Source organism: Balearica regulorum, chromosome 10 (assembly GCF_011004875.1).
Source record: "Balearica regulorum gibbericeps isolate bBalReg1 chromosome 10, bBalReg1.pri, whole genome shotgun sequence".
Taxonomy (NCBI): domain Eukaryota; kingdom Metazoa; phylum Chordata; class Aves; order Gruiformes; family Gruidae; genus Balearica; species Balearica regulorum.
The window spans coordinates 5,342,597-5,364,586 of NC_046193.1; the positions used below are offsets into that span (position 1 = coordinate 5,342,597).

General features: G+C 40.0%; 1 protein-coding gene across 17 annotated transcripts in view; it reads right to left on the reverse strand.

The window, feature by feature from the left end:
• The window catches only part of DOCK3 (dedicator of cytokinesis 3), a 217,965-nt gene continuing 195,975 nt past the window's right edge, over nucleotides 1–21,990 (reverse strand). For 7 of the 17 annotated variants that reach the window (XM_075762876.1, XM_075762869.1, XM_075762874.1 and 4 more), the window contains 11 exons: nucleotides 20,977–21,060; nucleotides 19,567–19,683; nucleotides 18,571–18,692; nucleotides 17,108–17,243; nucleotides 16,462–16,543; nucleotides 14,329–14,481; nucleotides 10,704–10,822; nucleotides 9,644–9,731; nucleotides 6,089–6,211; nucleotides 5,403–5,485; nucleotides 1–4,571 (listed from right to left, as the gene is read on the reverse strand). In XM_075762876.1, the coding sequence (XP_075618991.1) occupies nucleotides 4,065–4,571; nucleotides 5,403–5,485; nucleotides 6,089–6,211; nucleotides 9,644–9,731; nucleotides 10,704–10,822; nucleotides 14,329–14,481; nucleotides 16,462–16,543; nucleotides 17,108–17,243; nucleotides 18,571–18,692; nucleotides 19,567–19,683; nucleotides 20,977–21,060 (1,614 nt within the window). In that variant the 3' untranslated portion in view covers nucleotides 1–4,064. Of the gene's footprint in view, nucleotides 4,572–5,402; nucleotides 5,486–6,088; nucleotides 6,212–6,899; nucleotides 7,394–9,643; nucleotides 9,732–10,703; nucleotides 10,823–14,328; nucleotides 14,482–16,461; nucleotides 16,544–17,107; nucleotides 17,244–18,570; nucleotides 18,693–19,566; nucleotides 19,684–20,976; nucleotides 21,061–21,990 lie in introns of those variants that run through there. The other 10 variants (XM_075762879.1, XM_075762875.1, XM_075762883.1 and 7 more) reach the window with 8 other exon arrangements.

Sequence of the window (21,990 nt, forward strand, 5' to 3'; positions counted from 1 at the left end):
TTTTAATATCAGGTATTAATCTTTAATTCCACATCACAGCAGTCGAGTGAATGGGTAAGGGAAAGAAACCCAAAACAAACGGCAGATATTTACATCTAAAATTCACACCACTTATTTGTTGGTTCTGGAAACATGCTATCACAATATATACAATGAAGTACCTTTAGGACACTTGTACAAATTATTTTTTTTCCTTTTAAATTTGATTTCTATTATAGATAAGATAGCTGTTTTCATTTTATTTTAAACATGAATACACAAAAGAGAAGTGGTTAGAGGTTTTTGCCTTTTTTAAATAAGCACAGAATGCCAGAGGTTAAAAACACATTTACAGGGCAGAATACCAGTCAGACATCACAATCTATACATTTTTTGCTCAATTTCCTGTACAAATACACAGCATTCAAATGGGGGTATTTACAAAGAAGCATGATCAGAGGAAATTTTAAATATCACATAATTTGTTTCCCAAAGGCTCTTGCTCTCTCCAGCCTCCCCAGTTTTGGCTCATTCTCCCACAGAAGGGATATGTAATATCCCTTGCCTAAAAAAGGGTAGGTAAGCTAAAAAGCAGAGGAAAATAATCTTAGTCTTGTACACAGTAATAAAACCAACCCAACCACTGAAAAAAAACCCTTGTAGGATTCAGAGAAATTGTTTTAATTGCTTTTCTTCTACTACTGTAGTTCCTTCTCAATTTTGTTTCAGATGGGACCAGCAAGTACACTGACAATGAAGAGATTTGTAGCAGACTTCCACCAATTTTCTCAGGAATGCACATGCTATTTTGTTATGCAAAGAAAACCGAATAAGGCAAGTACATATTAAGTTTGAATTAGAGTTAAGTATAGAATGACAAGGTCCTGTTCAAAACATCCTGTTGCTGTGATTTATACAAGGACTCTTCAAATCCTGCTGGGCAAGTGCAACAACTGCTGTTGCTTCCACCTACTCCAGGACTGAGCTTGATGCTGGAGTTGTACTATACTATAAGACACCCCACCCTACAGAGAAGTATTAGTTCCAAGAAGTATTAGTTCCAACATTCACAAAATCTTAATCTTAATAATAGTCTTTCTATCTTCTGCCCCCTTTAAGGCAAGCACTGAAAAGGGAGGCAGACTACTTGGTAGGTATCAGAACAGTAACAGAAATTTAACTCCAGAGAGGCTTAAATTTGGTAAATTCAGCAATTTATTCTGTCCTTCTCTGTGTGGACCTGCCATAAACTGGGTATTTGTATATATCATCTGATTGATCTTAAAACCCTTACAAATACATAGTAACGCGAGACTCCCTAAATGGACTCACTGCTGTTGTACAACATCTCTAATCGGAGCAGGATGATATGTTTTGAGAGACTGATTAGAGCTCCAGTGGGCAGGTTTTCCAGCTGACTGGGACTTGGTCCCATGCTAGTTGCATTAAGGTTTTGCAAAGTTTTATTTGCAAGACCTGCTGGTTGTTTTTGGTTTTTTTTTTGTTTGTTTGTTTTTTCCAATAAGGAAGCTCAGTAAGTCACTGCATGTACTACTTTTAATCATCCTGCCAAAATAAAAAAGGGGGCAGGGGAGATGGAATTGAATACAGCGTTCTTGTAAAAACTTCACTTGAAGAGTCTCAGACTGGAGAATACTGTATGTGAAAATACTACACTCATTTCTAAGGAATTACCTTGACTTACCTTTAGTGAAAACATGAATTTTCATACATGTGGTCTGTACCAGAGATCCATCTTGGTTCATTAACATTTAGGACTGTCCTAGCATTGGAAAACTCTCTGTTCTGCTAGAGATGAAATGTCCACTACAGGCCAGGTTTTATTATCATTGTCTTAATTGTGAAGAATATGATGACTACAAGCAGCCTGTGTTAGTAACAAAATAGAGGAAGCAAGAGAGACTTTGTTCCAGCCAAATAGGCCATTTAAGAAACAAATCCATAAGTTACTAGTTTTGCATGGGCTAGAGCTTGAGAAGGAAAATAAACAAATCCCCTTAAAATCCCCTTCATACAACTGCTGAGTCCAGACTTTGTACAGACAGACCATCTTTAGGAGAGCTCAGAAGTGATGTACTCTGCCCAGTGACTGTATTTAGAGGTAGTGCTAAAGGTGACCTGTAAAAGATTTATAATATCCTTTTTTGCTTCTTTATGCTGCTCATAGCATGAGAAACTGAGTAGTTAGGGCAAGAATTGAATGTGAAAGTTGAGTGCTAGTCCCGTTTCTGACAATTTACATGGTGGAGGTAAGTCTCTTAGTTGAGTGTGCTTCAGCTTTTTCAGTGGTAAGAAAGAGGGTGATCTGTTACCATCCTCTGGAGTGTGCTTTGTAATCTGCAGGTGGAAAGGGTTATAAGGAAGGCTAAAATGTGTGTGGGCATAGTAGGTGGAAGGACCATTGCTTGTTTATCTAAAAAACATTAAATATTTGGTACTCTCTTGATTGAAAGTTTCTTGAAAAATATTGAAAATAGGAATAAAAGATTTCTTAGTGTTCTTTTCAAAGAACAGCTCTTGGCTTTATAACTCACAGAATTTTTTCCTGGTTTGTCATGTACTGAACTAAGCAAATACTGATTAAAAGGCTTGTTTTATGTTCTTACACTTGTACTGTCTTCACCTCTGCATGGTTCTGTTTCTTGGGGTTTTTTTGGGTGTGTGTGGTTTTTTTTGTTTTTTTTTTTAAACATTCTCCAGCCCTTTCTGGAGCTGGTCAATATAAAAAAAAAAAAAAAAAGGCGGAGGGGTGGGAAAGGCTGTATTGCTGCCTGAGGAGAAAATAAATCAACCTTCCAGAAGGGAGAAGAAGCTCTTAGTGCTTCTTTATACATTCTAAAGAAGCAAAAGAGGAAACAAACATTTCTTCTTTACAGGTTGCCTTTAAGATCCCTGACTCTAGGGTGTACACTATATATTGGGCATTTCTTGAATCTTAGTATTTTCTGTCTACTGTGAGAGATGGAGATTCTTCTGCACACCAGCTGCAGTGAGTTTTTTGGAAGGAGAGGATGTTATGCTAACAGGGAATGAATCTCAGCTCCTGGGTGATGGAGGTTGGTGAGAATTGTGATGGTCAGCCCTGAGGCAAGGATTGTGGGATATGGTGATGCATTTAAGCCACCTTTTCTTTACTGGCTGGGTCATCAACCAGCTGGGGCATGAAAAACTCAATTTAGTTGTGGTTTTTCCTTTTTTTTTTAAAAAAAAAAAACTGAAATAGAAATGCTGGTGTCAACAGCCTGCCCAAAGTTGGGCATGGGAAAGGCCTACAATTAGGTTGCAGCTCCAATGGCTACTAACCTCCTGTCATCCTGCAGCACAGATGAATAGCATATGATTCCAATGAGAAAGCAGGTTGGTTTAGCCAGTGAAAGCAAAATTTAAGAAATCAAACAGTACATAAAAAAATCAAAGGAGGCAGAGTTTGTTGGAAATGGTATCTTGGAAACCAGTGCTGATGCACTGGTTAGATTGCCTCAGCACCTATGAACCAATGCAGGGAGATCACTGCACAGATATGTACAATCCTGCTCTCAAAAGAGCCAATTTCTTCTTAGAATTGCCATCTTTCCACTACCTGCAGCTCACGCACCTTCCAGCCTGACAGTTCATAGAATCCCTGATTTCAGCAATGAGCTTTCACTTCTATACAGCAAAGAAATACGTCCCTAGTGCAACTGCTTCTACTCAATGTGCGTCTCAGAACTGGGAGGAAAGCAGTTTCAAAATCAACTTGCCATTCCCCCCTTTTTCCCCCTCCACTTAAAACTATTTTTCAGCTTCTGCGAGCCTCTATGGCCTGTGTGCCATATGATGTGGTTAAGAAACTGCAGAAGGAATAAACTGTCCACTGCACAGAAAGTTAAAAAATGTAACAGAAAGGTGTAAAAAGAAATTAAAAAGGAAAGCAGCAACCACCCATGCTGGCCCAGTTGCTTTTTTGGGCTCCAGACATAAACTTGCGGCAGTAGAAAATTGGTTTGCTGTTCTCCGAGTCCTTATCTCTCTCCTTTGTAGTCAGACCTGGAATGATGATGCAAGCTGCTTACCAGGAGTTGTCCCTACTGCTCACTGATGCCATGTTCCCATGCTACCCTGGCCTGCTCTTCCTTTCCCCCACTCACTGGTTGGGACACTTTACGATGCAATGGGCGGTGTTTGTCGTCATCTTCAATTATCATCCCCTCCTCGTTCTCCATGTTTGGCAGCCGGGAGTGGTAAGGTTTGGGGGGTAGAGCAGGAGGGTCCATGGTGTCCTGAGGAATGACTCCAGATGGAGCAGAGTGGCTTCGGCATGGCTGGGATTTGAGCGACTCTAGGACATCAGGCTCAGAGAGACTGTACCTGACAGGGAGGTAGGGTGTCTCTAGATCTTCATCGGTGTTCCAGGCCTGGCTGGGGACAGAATCCATGGTATCTGTGCGAGGAGGTGGTTCAGAAGAATGTCCAAAATTACTCTCGCTCAAGGAAGAGACACCACTGCTGGCACTGCCTGATAAAGTGGAGTTACTTCCATCTAGACCAGACTGTGGACTGGTGGGTGATGCAGGGATAGGATGAAGAGGGGACTGTTAGGAGGAAAAAAAACAAACCAAAAACCAGGTTAAAATTGTCAAAGGAGGAAACACTGCATCTTGTGTGGTGTTCCAGGTTTCAGCTTTTGACAGTGACGTTAACAGTGGTTGCAGTCCCATTTGTGTTCAAAATGTTAATGATTATTGGTTTATGTGTGCACTCCCCTGACTTGTATGGAAGTACCTCTTGTGGGCAGACAAGTGCATTTAAAAACACCAGAGCTGTTAAAGAAACTGTAGTTGAGGTGATAATCAGTGTGCCTGAAATCACAGGATATGATGTGAGAGCTGGAGAGGGATTGTTTATGAGGGCATGTAGTGACAGGAAAAGGGGTAATGGCTTTAAACTTTTAAGAGGGCAGATTTAGGTTAGATATTGGGAAGAAATTCTTCCCTGTGAGGGTGGTGAGGCACTGGCACAGGTTGCCCAGAGAAACTGTGGGTGCCCCATCCCTGGAAGTGTTTAAGACCAGGTTGGATGGGGCTTTGGGCAACCTGGGCTAGTGGAGGGTTGGAACCATGGCAGGGGGTTGGAACTAAATGAGCTTTAAGGTCCCTTCCAACCCAGGTCATTCCATGACTATGATGCAAAGAAGGGAAGTGGAAGGGCCTACAACACATGGAAGTTATTTCTACGGAATTCAACTCTGGAATAGATTATGAGCTTGCAGTGGATTTTCTCATGTGTAGGTTACTAGCATGTTAAAAATAGTGTGTTTCTGTATTCAAAAGCTGCTTGCTGGTAGTGGAAGAGGCAGAGTTCCTTCAGGAGCCTATTATTTTACTTGTACATCCCTCTCCGCTCTCCTGCCACTTCCTTTTTACCTTTCGCAACGTTCGTGCAGGCAGTGCCGGAGGAGCATCACTGAGCTGGTGATGGAAGGCATCAAAGTGCAGTGAGTAGTGTCCTGGAATGAGACAAGCATCAGAAATGCAGACTTGTGCTGCCTTACTGCAGTGAAAGAGCTGGGGTTGTAGGCTCTGTAATGCCAGTTACAGCTCCAAAGGCTGGTAACTCCACTCCAGCCTAGGGCTTCCTTTCTGATAGATATTGTGGAGTGTGTGTGTTACATCACAAAATGCTAATGAGAAATGCAGTGATAGATGTCCACCCACCCCTTTTATCAAGGATCTCATGGCAAGGCAACAGGCTCATAAATAAGGAACATTTGAAGTTTCATTTAATAGCTTTGTAGGTTTAAATTACTGCTGAAGATGGTCATTGGCAAGAAGCCAAGCTTCAACACTGGCACACTTAATTCTAGTCCCAAAATACACACTTCATATTACTATAAGAACTGTAAAAAATTTGAAGATTTTTTGGAAAAAAAAAAAAAAGAAAACTTTGTTCAGTGCTAACCTAGCATACCAGGAAAGACTTTGGGTTTTTGTTTCTCTTTTTTAATATGGAAAAAAAAAAAAAAAGAGCTAAGATCAGCTTTCAGGTGGTCTAGATTTATCTGTGCGTGACTAGAGACATTATGCAGCGGGCCTGCTGGGCATTTCCTTACCATGGGGCAGGCTTCGGGGAGGTACTGGTGGGGCCAAGATGCTCCCAACGTGGGCAGACAGGAATGGCAGGGCCTCTCTGGTTCCGCTGTCTAGGCTCCAGCTACTGGGCGCTGCTGGCACAGCTGAAGGATTGAAACAGATTTATCTTGGGTAACATAACAGGGAGTTTGTGGGGCCAGAAGGACTGGCTTTCCTGTGTGCTTTTTAGCAGTAGAGAGACAGATTCTAGGGACTTGGTGAATGGTAGGATTGAAGGCGTACAAAGACACTGTCTAGTCTACAGTATGTTAAGTTTATAGGTTGCTTTGTTAAGGAAGCAAGAGTTAGGTGGTTGTAGTGTTAGTCTGCCCAATGCCCCTCAGTGACCCTATTGGCTCATTTGTAGCAAATTTGAAGAGCAGTAGAACTCTGCTAGGGTGTGGTTTTTGTTGGTGGTTTTTTGTTTTCTGTTTTTTCAAACTAGTGAGTAAAAATGAAATCTCACTGATGGAATGGCAGCTAGATCTCAAGTTGTGAGCTGTTCTGCTTGGTGGTAAATGATGACAGAGCAGAAGGGAACATGTGGCAGAACCCTCGTGAAACACAGGAAGGCCTGTTGCTGCACTACAGTGGCTAAGCGAAGAAGTGTCCGAATAAAGGACATAAGGGAAATTACACCTCACTGGTACAAGAGAAATCACAACTCAAAGACCCAGTTTACTATGCTACAGAGTTGATAAAAAGTTTTGATGACAAAGTATTTGAAGATGGAAGTTTAGACTCCTTGTATTATAAAGTCACCTTAAGAGATCCAAGTATTTGTTAGGAAAAAGAGGGAGAGTATGATCTTCATGACTTTGGTTTTTCATAGAAATAAAAGCTGCTGCTTTCTAACATGAATATTTTTCAAGATCTTGAGAATTCTGTCCTTAAACATTATTAAAATGCACCCTCCTTTCTTCCAAACACACCGCAAGACTTGATTCATTCTGAGAAGACAGATGTGCAATAAATGTATGTTTATTTAAAAACAAATAAGCTATTTCTTCAGATTAGCAAAGAAAAAGTAATTCAGTGAGCCTACCAAAGAAAACTGAGATGAAAATAGCTTTTCCCATCTTCAGTTTGGAAAATGGAAGCCAGGAGAAATAAACATGGAGTTTGACACCTGAAGAGGATTTCTTCCTTAGTTAAAATGCCTGTAGCCATTTTTGGTGCATTTCATTTCTAAAATGACTGAAAGGTTTCTCTGGGTTTTTTTTTTTTTTTTTCCTCCTTAGTTCATGAGTTATCATGAACACAGGCTCTCCAAGACCTAAAATTCCCTAAAGTGAAAAAAAAAAACCAACCTCACAAAGTGACAGCTTTGTAAGATGGAACAAAACCTATAAAAATATAAAAGTAAATGTTGTTTTTAAAGAGATGCTCTCAAACTGAGAAAGGCATACAAAGAAGATACAAAGAATCTTGACAGAGAACAAGTTCAAACCAAGGGATACATCTCAACACAGGTAATGTGGCTTCAGATTAATTTTCTCAGCACCCCTGGTCATGCTATACACAAACCAGAATGCTCTAAGTTGCAGTACTGCAATTGGTGTCAAAAGGTCAAAAGAGGGACAAGATGCATAACAATGCCAGCCACGCTAGTCTCTCCTACAATACACCAGCATCAAGTGAAAAGGACAGAATAAAACCTGATTTGGTTGGCCTGTAAAAGAATTGTTGTGTTTTGTTTTTTAAACAACTAGATGCAGAAGAAGAATGTGAAGAATAGAACATGGTATTCCAGTGCATAATCCATTTATACTTTCTCAGTGTTCCCTCATTCACAGCCTTTATGAGTGCTGGAAATCATCCTGAGGTCAGATGATTTTTGAGAATGGCTGCTGCCTGTTAAACCCAGTGTTTTATCCAAACTGTTTCAGGGAGGAACCTACCCAGGGAGTTCCTACTGCTCTGTCCTAGCCCATCTCTCTCTCTCTCCAGAACAGTGTTCAGTGGCTTGATGGCCAAGTTTAATTAGCAGGGAAGCTGCATTTGAACCATTCTGCTCTGGGCGACTGATGTCAGTCACCCTGCTGTCAATGAGAATTACTGAGCAGAGCTTCTGACATGGCAAGAAAGAGGATGGGTAAATCACAGGGCATGACTGTTAACAAAAAACCAAGGCAGATGGCATCCTGACTTACAGAGAATGAGGAGGGTTCAAGGGCTGCAAAAAATACCTGTAACTGCATTTATGCTACCAACCTGGCCAAAGAGCTAGGATTACCATCACACCATCCCCTAAGAGCAATTACTGAACATCATCTGTGTCTTTCATGGCTCCTTTGGGCCTCTGGAGGGGATTCTGTCTTTCCCTTTTTTTGTGTGCTGTATAGTATACTCTTGCGTAATATCACCCACAAACACAAATTTAAGAATTTTTATAGACAGGTAATAAATATTTATCTATCTTCCTCTTCCAGATTTTTCTCCTGTCCAGTATAAAGATCTCACCACCTCTGTGATATTTTCAGTTCAGACTACCATGGCTAAGATGGAGCTCTTAATTGCTCACCCCCCTAGTCTTAACTCTCTGTTGTCAACAAGTCATCATTCTGCCATGTATTCAGAACTGTACATTGGCTTTTGGTTTCAGGCTGGGCCACTCTGCAAGGCTATCACATCGCTAAAGTGGTGTATTCTGATTTACTAGAAATTAGATTTTTTTTTTTTTTTTTCCAAAAAGATACAATTTAGTTCAGGCACAGCTACTGAAACAAAAATAGTGATAAAAGTCTAATGGAGTGCATCATGTAGGTCAGACTAGAGAATTGCGATGGTCTTTCCTGGCCTTAAAAATCTTTTCAGATACCATTTTTTCCTGGCCATACATATGACTGTTGCTTGCTTAAGGCAGCCTCCTTGTTTCAGATTTTGACTCATGAATTTTTCCCACTTCTGCTTTTTCAGAATGCTGCCTTGCAGATCATTTTTTGAGCCCATCGCTTTGTCCATGGCACCCCTTTTGCAAACTCCTCCTTTTCTGTTACACCAAACAAATTCTTTCTCTCCTTTCATGGTTTTTTCTGCAAGGGCTCTGGCTGTTTGTTTTTTTTCAAAGCGTGATTTCAAAAGCATACATTCCTAATGATTAATAAATATAAAAGTACTTCAGAGAGGGATTGCAAGAAATGTTAATATTTTGAACAATAAATGCATATTCAAAAAAGAAATATATATCTCATTCTTTAAAAATATGGTCCAAATGTTGCACTCTTCTTTCAGATAACTTTTCAATTGCTGCTTTGCAAGTTTTGCTTGATAGAGGCTGCAGGATTTGTTTCAATAATAAAATGCTAAACTCAGAAAGCTTTCTGAAATAAAGAGGTTTGTCCAACTCTACCCTTCTGTGAATGATCTGAAATGGACTATAGGTTGGCAGAAGGCCCAGTTAATTAAACTGTTAATTAAAAAAATGTGAGAGAATGCAATCTGCCAGGAAATGTAGAAGCTCATTCGTTACTTGCTTTAGCATGACCAGAGTAATATTTTAGAAAGCATGCATGCTAATTAGGAAAAAAGAGTACCTTTCTCAGCCACAGACAGGTTGGGATCACTGCAAGGTTTGCATGGCCCAATCATTTGCTGGATCAAGGCGCGCTGGAAATTTGGAGGCTAAGGGAGAGGAAAGTTAGCAGAGAAAAGTAAAAAAAAAAAGTTACAGAGTTACAGAACAGCTGGTGCAGAACCCTGCGGGGCTTTATGTCTGCCACTGTTAAACAAAGAAAGTTAACTAAAAAAGTCACGGGAACCTTAGGCTGCGTCTACATCAGCGAGTACTGCAGTGCAATACTAGTGGATCTCTAGAGTGTAACAGTGCTGAGGCCCCACAGTTTGTGCTGCTTGTGTTCTCTGGAGGAATGATTTCAAACTAGCTCTAGCCTGATCTTGATCCAGTTATCAGCTTGAATGCATCATGTGCCCTTCTAGAGCTTACCTTTTGCTTTGGTTTCATTTGAAAGACTTGAGTTTGCGTGCTCTGAGGCAGTTCTATGGTGTGAATTGAAATGTGGTAAGTGGGCATGATCAGGAGATTCCCTTCGAAAGTGCATGCAAGGGCCAGATTAAAACATTTACATGTAGGCACACCCTGAATTTCTCAATTTGTCCAGAGAATGTAGTAGATACGGGCACAGATTGTTTGGAGACCTTGTATCAGTATATTATTTCAGCCTCTTGTGGTTTTTTGATACCTCTGGAAATCACTGTAAAGCTATTTAGAATCAACTTTGAGGCTAGACTGCAGGATGGCCATAGTTCTAGAAAAATGAATAAATAAAATGGCATGACTACTTGCAGCAAACCAGGGCTCATAGGATAAAGCTGGGAAGTAAGAAGAGTCCATTTTCACACTGCATATCTGCAAGTTTAACAGTCATTACAATTTGTATCACTTGACTACCAAAAGTGAGTGGCTCTAGGAAGTGATTAATATGAAAAGTTCTGCGTTGTCTCTGAAAGTGATCCTAAGTATGTTGTTGTACTTTCCAAAAATAAAGAGAGAAGCTTTGAAGTGGTGAAAAATAGTAAAAATAAAGTCACAGTTTCAGCTGGTTGAACTGACATAAAAGAAATTAGATCTGCTACCTGTCCGTTTTCCATGATAGCGGCAGGATACATGGCGCTGCTAGGTCGGTCCCGATGGGCTGGCAGCAACATCATCATCTCCCGAGAGTGGCGGTACTTATCTGGTAGAGAGGGAGAGCCTGTAAACAAGTGAGAATAATCACGTACACGTGACAAACAACAGCCATGTCTCCGCATGCCCAGCGATCTAGTCCTCCTTTGCAATTTGTTCAGACGGATGATCTTACGGGACTCAAGAAAACATGGTGCTGAGCCCACTAAGCAGCTAACTGTTGGTGAGGTGCATAGCACGAGGATGAAATAAGAACTGGCTTGTTATATACAATTAAGGACATACCACATAAGGTGTATAAGATGTATGTGTCCCTAGTTGTATGTTGCAAAGTGCTTCCTCTTCAACCAACCAAAGTGGGCATCTGCGTGGAATCAGCTGTAGCTGTGCTGTACAGTGCCTAAGGCTCCCTCGCCTCATAAAGTATTGTAGGGTTACAGAAATTCCGTAAAATTGCGCGTTTTAGGACTGAATGTAGAAGAAAGGGATAAAAGCTTGAGACACGCTATTCAGTTAAAGCAGGAACCTACAGGAAGCTACTTCATTCCTCAGTTCTGGTAGAGAGAGTCTGAGGTGTTGCCATTTAGTTGGCAATACCTTGGTAAGCTGCTGCTTTGTTAAAGCAAAACAAAACCCAGTAATAAACAGAATTTTCTTTAAACATGGGTGGCACTTTGCTTATAATGCTGCTGGGTAATGTGTGATTACTACTGAGTGTGTTGGTATACTGAGCTGCTTTATGACAAGAGGATGTTTACCAATGCTTAGAGTTCTATAGTAGGAATATACTTAACTATTAGTTATCTGTATAGTTGTCATTTAAGATATTGGGGTGTAAACAGCTTCCTGGTGTATGGAATTATTTGGGACTCATGTCCTTTGAGATAAGTGCCACATAACAATATGCCCTCTGATATGCAACAGCTGACAATAAACTTGCCAGAAGAATGATTCCTGTTAGTGACTTCCTAAAGTCTGACACTACTGATACACGCATCCCTTGGGATGCACAATATTAAGCAGGAATTGATGTTCTGAAGCTGCTGGAGTGAGCTTTAATTTGCACTGATCATTTCATTGCGTCACAAACACGCACTTAACAGATGGCAGCACACAGCGCATTACAGAGCCATGCCGGCTTTTGGGGAATACATGCCCCCTTTTGCAAACTTTCCACAACCACACACATTACCTGAACAGCACTCCAACATATGAGCAAAGGCATTGGTGCTGGTTAATGCAGCTTTTACCCCAGCAAAAGCAAACATGCAGTTTTGGGGACTGATATTCAGCACACAGTGGAAGGAACAATGTGTCCAGCAGAATGCAGGATAAGGTCCTACAATTGCAACAATTCCATCAGGGGTGGCAGATCCCAGATTAATCTACGCCCCCACCCCGACATGAACAGCCGCAGAGTATCTGCATTCTAGTTCCGAACTCATTTTCTCCCCAGACATAAAACAGAAACATAATTGGACAACATTACTTGCTCTTATATGTAACATCAGCTTCGAAAACACAGTGTTAACGCTTTATGCTGAGTCTCTTTTACATCACAGGTAGTCCTGTTTCTGCATGACAAATGCAAGGATGCTGAACTTTTAGGTGTGCCCAGAACTACATCACAGCACAACCTACACTGTAAACTTCTCCCTTTTATTTATCTTGTCATCCTTATTCTTTTATATCCAAGATGTAAACTACCTCTATGTGCCATCAGTTGATACGGGATTATAGTTTCCACAGACCTTGCATTGCATGACCTGAAAGATCCCACATGTATGGTGGCCGAATCTAGTTTATGAAACAGCTCTGCTGTTTGGTGCCCTAAATTTGTAAATAACTATATAGCTATAAAGATTGTAACAGGTTATGTCAACTATCCAGTCCGCAAATAAAATTAAGTACTGATACCTCTGAATTGTGGGCCACAAAAGGAGTGGCTATAGCTGAAGCTTTTAATAATAATCAGGCCTGCTTCTTTGGACAGAGAGCACAATCACCATGGCTCTTTTCAGGGACTGGCAAAATTAAAAAAAAAGTAAAGCTTTAAAAGCTTCCAGAGCAGCCAGTGGCCACATAAGATGCTGCGGCATGTATCAGGGCCTATTTCTTTTAGCTTGTAGCTTGGTACACTGTATGTACTATTAATGAGAAAGGAAAACCTCTGCTGAAGCCAGAGGTAGTTTTTCTTTTTTAATTATGAAAATGTTAATCCACTTGTGAAAAATACTAGTTTTAAGGAACGAAACTGAAAATTAATGTATTTAAATTCCAAACTCAATGAATCTTTTCTCCTGACTCATCACTTTCATTATGATCGTGAAAACAGTTCACTCCTGCACCAAAATACAACTTTTTTTGGTTTAAGAAGGAAGTTTTTAATGTAAGTATATGGGTTCTTGCAAAGTACTGAGTAAGACACTGGCACTCATTTTCTACACCTTAAGAAGGGGGCTGTGTTGAGGAAGCAGTAGGGATGCCTTAGTGTCAAGTGCGAGTTGCTTTTAGAGTGCATGGGAGGAGTCGCATACATCTTTTAAATGAAATTACTGAAAAAACCTAACCCACTCCTAGCTCTTTCCAGGCCTTTTTGCATTACAATTTCTGCTTAATGAACATCAGTTTACATAATTCAACTCTAGTAAGGTTAGAGCAGTGCCTCATGAGTCACCTCAAACGAAGGCAAAACAAACTCTGAATTTCTTATTGATCCTCCATACAACACTGTTGATTTCTTGATAGGGAAGAAGCTACACAAGGGCCAAGCCAGGTGAAAACTGAAAGATACATACAGTTAATCTGAAAAATAGAGTACCTAGTCTTTATCTTTACCAACAGAATTAGAAAATTCTTACTGTATTCCGATTACAGTTCTATTTAAGACTTTTGCTCTAACTTGTGCATATTATAATTAGCATAAGGTTTGCTGCTTTAATTTGCTGTTCAGTGATATGATCAAATTAATTACTGTCTTAATGACTATCTTTTAAACAAAATGTTGGATTAGTGGTTTTATTATTTCCTTTGGACAAGCCAAATAATTCGCTTGTGTTGCTGTTTTAAATGTCAATGAAAGGGTCATTTTTTGGAAGTGAAGAATTGGAAATAAGATTTAAATTCCTGTGGGATTCTTAATACAAATGGCCATGGCTTCCTTTGGTCACTAATGGAACTAATCTATATTATAAAGATACCCATCAGAACAGTGCGAGTAGCTGAGCTCCAGAAAGGACTCAGCAGTTAAACAGAGAAGGTGCTATAAATATTTGGATAATGGGACAGCAGTTTTTTACCTCTACATTAATGTTTGAATCAATGAGAGAACCACTTAAACATCTGACAAACCCCTAGAAATCCTAGATAACCATACTCAGGTTAAAGCTACAGGTGACAAAGCTGCTAAGTTGATAAATTTAAGTGGCCTGTACAAAGTGAATTGTTGGCCTTCATATACTTCCCATTTGAAAAGTGGTTAACTGTAGCATCATGACTATCGTAGCTTTGTTGGCAGTCTCAGCAGAAAGGCCAAGGATTGGATGGGTCATGGTGACTGAACTATCCTCTCACCTCTAGAGGTGGTCCCTCCAGGACAGAGATGAGGCACATTGGTGGGGGCAGCGTGGGGAAGCTTGCACGGCTGCCGCCCATGCTGTATCTGTTCTGTGGATAAATAGAGGGCTTCAGCCTCCAGTGTTGTCAATCCAGCACCTTTCACCAGCACTAAATTAAAAAGAATATAAATAAATACCAAAAAAAAAAAGAAAAAAAAAAAAGATAGAGGTGCATTGGCAGAGCTGCGCATGTAATGTTTGTGAAGTACCTTGCTCCAGCCAGTGATACTGGTTTCTCAATTTCACAAGCATCAAATTCACCCAATTAAAAAACAAAGCAAAAAGAAAAATCACCAAGGAGAAAAACAAAGCTGTATTACCACAGTGGAACTTAAGCGTAAGTGCTTTGTCTCATTATGAACAACTCCATTCCAGACAGCGGTGTCGTAATAACCAGAACAGTGACTTGCACACTGTGAACCACAGAGAGCACTTGGAACTTTACTAGAAGTGAAATCCCATAATCCGTGGGTAATGTCTGAATGCTGTGCTCACCTAACTTAAAAGTGAACAAAACTAGCAGAGAAGAAATGTTGTATCATAGGCCATCAAAACATGTTAGTAAGAGTGAAGAATAAAATAGATATATATTGAAGTATTTTCCAAAACCGTTACTTTCTTATTGTTTCCTCATTTGTGGTCATTTACACTGTCTAGTTCTCATCTCTGGGAGGTGCTGTTGGCTCATCCATCAGCACCATACCCTTTGTAGCATTCATCACTTTGGTTTCTAAGCAACAGCAAAGAATACAGTAAAGAGGGAAGCTGGTGATGCTATGAAGTCATCAAGCTCAGAAAGACTGGCACAGCCTGTCACTGTGAGCACTGGACTTTCAAAGTGGAAAATAGACTGAAACACTAGAAACACCAAAACCCCTCAGATCCCCCAGAAGATTCAGGCCTCACATGCCAGCTGAAGCACATCCATTTAAGGACATCTTCCTGACCTGGTAGCCCTCTACTCAGTTCCATCTCTCCTGTTATGCCAGTTAACATCTGGTTACTTTACTATTTGAATTGTCATTATTTTCCTTCCAGTCCTTGGTAATTAGTGAAGCTATTTGCCTTTATCTGAAGATGTCCACTTCTCACCTTCCTATGACATCTGATTCTTCAGTTAAATCACTTTGATGCATCTGTGTCATAACAACAGTCAGTCAATTAAGATTTTACTGCAAGATTGAGCAAAAAAGCCCCAAGGTGGCCAGAGAGAAAGGCCCCTTCTCTGTATTCTCTGCCCCTAAGGAGACATACAGTTCCCTGTATGGGAACAAGGGGTAAGATTTAAATGTCGGCCTCTATCTCTGACTATATCCTGGATACCTTCTTCAGACGCCTGTGAAAAGAGGTGTAGAAATTTGTGAACCTGCAACTGAGAATCCAAAATGAGAGGAAAGAAACCCACTTGAATAGAAATTAGCAAATTCAGGAGATTGCACGGAGTGGCTTTGCTTCAGTTCTGAGGCTTGGGAAGAAAATGATTAGCAATATCAAGACCAGCTACTGTAACAGCAAAGGCAATATGAGTACCCCTAGAGTCTGTTTTTACATTTTTCCTTTCTTCAAGAATTTCCCAGCAGGGAAGCCCTTTAACCACAGTACTTAAAATTCATATCCTTCAACACTCATTGTATATATCTGCTTTTGTGTACACACATTTCTGCTAAACTGCCTCAAGTTCTTTTTTGTGCCATAATTTCATTAAATGTGTAAAATGATTTTTTCGCCTTTGTCTTCATGATCTCTCTCTTTTAACTACTCTACCAAAGACTATTCTTGTTTTCCTCTAGATTGCCTGCCACAATTTTGTGGCGGAACAATGGAAATCCTTATGAAATTCAACTGCCTGAAACCAGCATGTATTAGAAATACATTCCAAATACTGCTGAAAAAAAATATTAAATCCATTTCTGGAGAATGAAACACATTTTTTAAGAAACAATTTTTGAAGAGGCATTTACAGCTCCAAAAGAGAAACAGTGGTATATTTCAGCGTAGGTGGTCTTTCACCAAGTAGTCAACAACGTTGCCAGGTTTAGGGGACACTGCAGGTCCAGTTAACCCTTCATTTGGGTCCATCCATTCTTACCTCGAGCACTGGAAGGGGCAGAGTTAATCATCTGGGATGGTGCCGAGTGAGTAGAGCTCAGGCTTGAGGTGGAAGGGCTAGCCTGGGACGAGGATAAAACAGAGACGTTGGTGACTGAGCCTTGGTACCTGGAGTTAGGGTAAACAAGCTGCAGGAGGATCAGAAATCATCAAGAGAGAACCGAGTGGATCAGCGCATTAGATATTTACCTGTCTCAGATCACCCAGTGCAGCCTCTGTCTAGGAAAGAGCTTCAGTGCAGGCCACTATTAATCTGCACTCAGGACTGTGGGACTCATTTCACCCTCCCACAAACCAAGAGCAATACTAGCTGCATTTGTTGAACAGGTCAGATAAGTAACATGCCCACTAAAATCTTACTTTATGAAAGGAACAGTATGATCTCGGACCACAGTAGCAACTTTCACTGTACAAATACAGATTTCTTCCCAAAGTAAACCCAGGTGAATTACTCTGTCATCTTTCTCCAACAGTGTTAGATTCTACCTGTTCAGTTCTTTGAGAAAAATACCACAGGACAGATCCAAGTGTGTGTGTAGGTAAAGTGTACTCCTCCTAAGCATCACCCTCCAGAGCATGATCAGTGCTGTTTCTGACAACTGCTCCTGGCTGTGCTGGGGCTGTACCTGCATGTGGTACATATCCTCGGCAGTCTCCCCCACAGAACTGTCTGTTAGGATAACCAGGTTTCCTGTTTCACTGGAGGTGTGGGACGACAGAGAGGATGATGAGTGTCGGACTGAACCAAGCAAGTTCAGTGGGCTGGAATAAAAAGAGACAGAACAAAGGCAACATTATTTTTTGAACCTGTGTTTTAATTTGTGGTGCCTGATTTTTTTTTTCTGAGCTATAAGTACCTACAGTTATCTACTGCTTTAGGTCACCTCTGCATGTCAAACACTTTTCGAAAACCAGGCCGAATAAGCTTAAACAAATCCATAAATGTGAGTAAATATGAAAGAAGTCACAGTGAGGTTACATGTAAGACAACGTAGTATGTAGAATTTCAGAATCCAAAGCCACGTTAACATTATGTCACGATGCTGGGTGCATATTTGCTTTATTTATAACAGAACATTCCGAAACCACTCTCATTTTTAATGCTGAAGTATGATGAGTAGGAGCAGTTTAAAAAAAAAAAAATTCCAAAAGAAGCCAAGCACGAGACACACAGGTCAAAACACAGTTTTCCTTATTGCATCTGTTGGACCTCAGCATTACAGTTGAATGCAACTTTATAGTAAATTAATACAGCCCAACTAGTGGGCAGGTTGCACCCTGATCTCATAAAATTAATTTTTTCTTTGTCACTCAATCACATACACAAATACATGTTTTGTACGCTATAGAACCTCCCTAGTTTGCCCTAAGAACTAAAAAAGTGGGGAATTTTGAGGGAAAAAAATTATCACCCAGACGTTAATAATCAGCTGCCAAGCCACTGAAGTAGTATAAGACCTACTCAATTTTAATAGTAAAAAGAAAGTCACGATCCTGGATTCATGCACTAAAGACCAAGTTTCCACAGCTCTTCATGCCAGGCTTTAAAAACAGCTAAGCTATGTGGACCCACCAAGAACAATAAACATGGAAGAACGATTACAATTTCATAACTTCAGTGACATTCCTGTCACTGTTTTTCATACTGGTATGGATATGTAGATTTTCACATAAGCAATTCTGGCTGCATGCAAAAACACTGTTTTGCCCTGAAAATCCCAATTTTTATCCTCAATCATTAGCTCAATTTTTATTGATGGGTATTCAGTTTGAATAAGCATCCGTATTTTCAGATGTTTCTGTGAAGTCTGAGCCATTTTTTGGTATTCTGATCAAAACGCCTTGGCAGCCTTTCTTACATTTGGGTTCTGATTTGATCAGAATTATAAAAAACAATGATGTGAACATTTTTTGATCCTTAAAAATGGGTACAAACTGAGTTAGATTCTAAAACAAGCAATACAATTTTCCGTTTGACAAAACTCATTCTGCTCCTCCTGCGGTACTGTTAACCACTTCTTAGATCCGTGAATCTTAATGCAGTGGTCTGCAGAGATCCTAGATATTTCAGTAGGAAAAAACAGGGTACCTGTGTCGGTGCACCAACTTTATGCTCTCTGGGCTCATAGGTCCATGCGAAACCAGAACATTGCTGCGTGGTGTGCTGGTGCCAGAACAGGCCGGACTCAGCTTATCCAAACCAGGTAACTCCTGCAAAGGAAACGTACTTCTTGTATGAAAGAATGAAAGAAGCTAAGTTGGTCATGGAAAAGGACAAGTTTTCTTCTCACTGCTAGCACACATATTTCAAATAATTCTTTTACATTATAGGAAGATACCCTTTAGGTTTGGTTGTCATAATGTTCAAGATAGCGTCTAGGTACGCATCAAGATTTCACTATACCAGGAAGAGGAGAATGCACTGCAAATTTCCGAGACCTGCCTAACAAAGATGTCTCAAGTATAATTGTCACGGACTACTAATGTACAGCAGAGCGCACATAGAAGGAAAGGTATCATCCCTAGAGGATGGTATTTGTACTTCTGATATAGAACAGGTGGTGTGAACCATGCTCTGGAGGCAGTTCCATTGACTATACAGGAACTACAGACCCATAACAGTGCATGTCCTGATCACCAGAGGATGATGTTGCCTAAACTAACCAACAGGAGTTTTGTCACTGTATATAAAAACACTTCTGGAGGGCCTGATCCATGTCATGCTACTCCAAACTACAGCAGTTCTTTCAAAGACCTCAATGCCTAACACTTACTGTTAGTTAATCTTTGTTCCTTTGTTTTACAACATTTTCTACTATGTAAGACAGTAACTGAAAACTAAGCTTGACAATTGTTTTGTGATACAACAAAGAATGTACAAATATTAAAAATTCTAATGTAAAATAAAGGCTTAGTTAACAGACTTCCTTGCACAAAAATCAAGAATCCTTTTGATAGCTTGGCAATCCAGGAGGTGCAATCAGTGCTGTATCAGCCCAGTTCTTTTGTGAACCTTACTGCAACTGATAGAAGTTTAATCATAACTCTGAATGATTCAAAATGGGAAAAATTACTATCAGCTTACATGGTACAGACTGGATCGCATCATCTGGAACTGGTCTATCAGTTTCTTATGTAGGGGACGCATTTCTGGGTGTACAAATTTCTCGTGGACTGCCAGACCCACTCCTAAGACATGTACCTGTTAAAAAGAGAACATAACATCACAAACTCACATAAATCATGTCTAAGAGATGGAATAGAAGCCTATCCCGCAGTTCTGTCTGTGTGCAAGAAAGTGTTGTAAAATATGCCACTGTTCATTCACAAGACTGCTGATAATTAAGCAAGCTTAAGAGACCTGGCAAGTTCATATTACTTCAACAAGTTCTTTAAGTGTGAGACAAGTACATTTGCGTCATGTTGGATTACCTGTGTTAAGAGATAACTGTAAAAAATTACCAGATTGATTCTCTCTCCCGACTGAACAACATTATGTACTCACACAGATAATTCATTGTGGCAAAGAAAATTCCTTCCACCCAGTCTCAGAGAAGGGGTTAAAGTTGCCAACAGAGATTTCTAAAAGGAGGTTCTAATAATTGAGTTGAACAGTGGCAGTGTGGCATTGCATAGTCACTCTTTCTGTTGCTCATTATTTATTTTTAAAGGTCACTTTTTCAAATGTCAAACATACAATATTAGTGATTGAAGGAGATTATATAAGCTCTCAGATGAAAATATTAACGATAACAGGCTTAAGATGTATATAATTCCCTACATGATCCAAAGTCTGTACATAACAATAACTAATTAATCTTCAAACGTCCTTTTGAGGACTGAAGGGAGATAAGCATTATCTTTATTTTACAGATGGGAAATCTGAAATGCAGTTAAGTGATTTGTTGAAGAAACAGGCCTAGTAGCTCTATTCAGACTTGGACACATTGTTTAATGGGGTATGTATCTTGCCAAACTTTCAGTTAAGAGGCAGGCGATTTTCTGATTTCACTCCCATCAAAGCATCCAGCTAGCTTTATCTACCAAGATGTTTCATGGAGACACTAAGGAAAAATAAAACTGCAGATAATATAAATAGCCATTAAGTTTTCCTATGTAGTTCTGCCAGTTTAATCTCAAGCCTGACCTGGCCTCTCCTGACTCTGATTATCTTTGAAATTTACTGGGAAGACATAATTCAAAATGCCCAAAATGAATGGCAGGCTTGAAACGTGGCAAGATGTCTGTTGGGTAATAAATGGAGACAACAAAATTAATGTACTTTTAGCTGAGCTTCACCTCATCCCATAAGGTGAATGGCTTGTGCATAAACTCCTTGGCCTTCACCCCCCTCTTTTTTGTTTAAATGTACTTTAAATCTCCTCTACCAAAATTCTTTGTTTCTGAATGAATCAGTTGGATCTGGTATGTTTAGACTGACCGCTGATGAATCCAGACACTGTAGCAATGTTCTTTTGCATCTGAAAAACAGTACCTGTTCCTGCATGAGTTCCTTGAGCTGTGTGATCTTCTCGGCATCTCCAGGGTGCTTTGCAATATAATCTTTATCAAAAAAGGCCTGTAGAAAGAAAGGGGGGGAAAAAAAAAAAAAGCCTTCTGCTTACTGGAAAGTATTTCATCGTAACTTGGTGTCAAATGATGAGAGGAAAAGGTCCAGAAATCTTAGGAAAATGAAATATATTAAGATAGCAGCAGCAGCTCAACTTTATTGCTTTTAGCACTCTGGGATCCAGGTAAAGCTACAGTACAGCTTCAGCAACCCTGATGATTCTGTGGAATCATGAATCTGACCAAGTTTCCCCCAGTGATACTGATGAGCAATACCACTAAGCCTTGCATCATCCAGTTATTTGAATTTCATATAGTTTCCTTCACATAACTGCCTAAAGGTAAAGGAATTAAGTCAGTAACATGGTAACTAATGTAAAGCATGAAGACGTTCTTTTCACGGCTCTGTAAGGAAGACATGTCCCACACCCCTGGGCCACTCAGCCATTTTTCACTATTTCACCCTAAACTCTGCATTGCAAAAGGTAAGTCTAAGTAGCAGCTTGCCAAAGATTATGCCAGATAACATACTGCATAGACGATCATTTTAGGGTTACAGTGAGTCTGAAATTAGGCTAGCAAAGATAATGGTTGAGTAGCACGAATTAGTGTCTTTTCCTGATTATAGGCCCAATTAGTCTCAATTACTCTGAGCCCACTGCCTCTATTGCAAAATGGATTTATAATGTAAGCAATATGAAAAAAAAAAAAAAAATCTGCTTCACTCTTTTACCTGCCAAGTCAGGATTTCCGCATAAGCCGAGTTTCATTCTTGAGAAATCCCACTATGAACTTTACCTACTTCAGTGTGATATCCCAACTCCACCTTTGGATCCTCCTGTTGATGTGTGGCTATGCAAGCACTGATGCAGAATAACCAACTAGGGTTTTTAACCTCAGATAATGTACATGAGAATGTCTTATCTTATTATGTCGTACT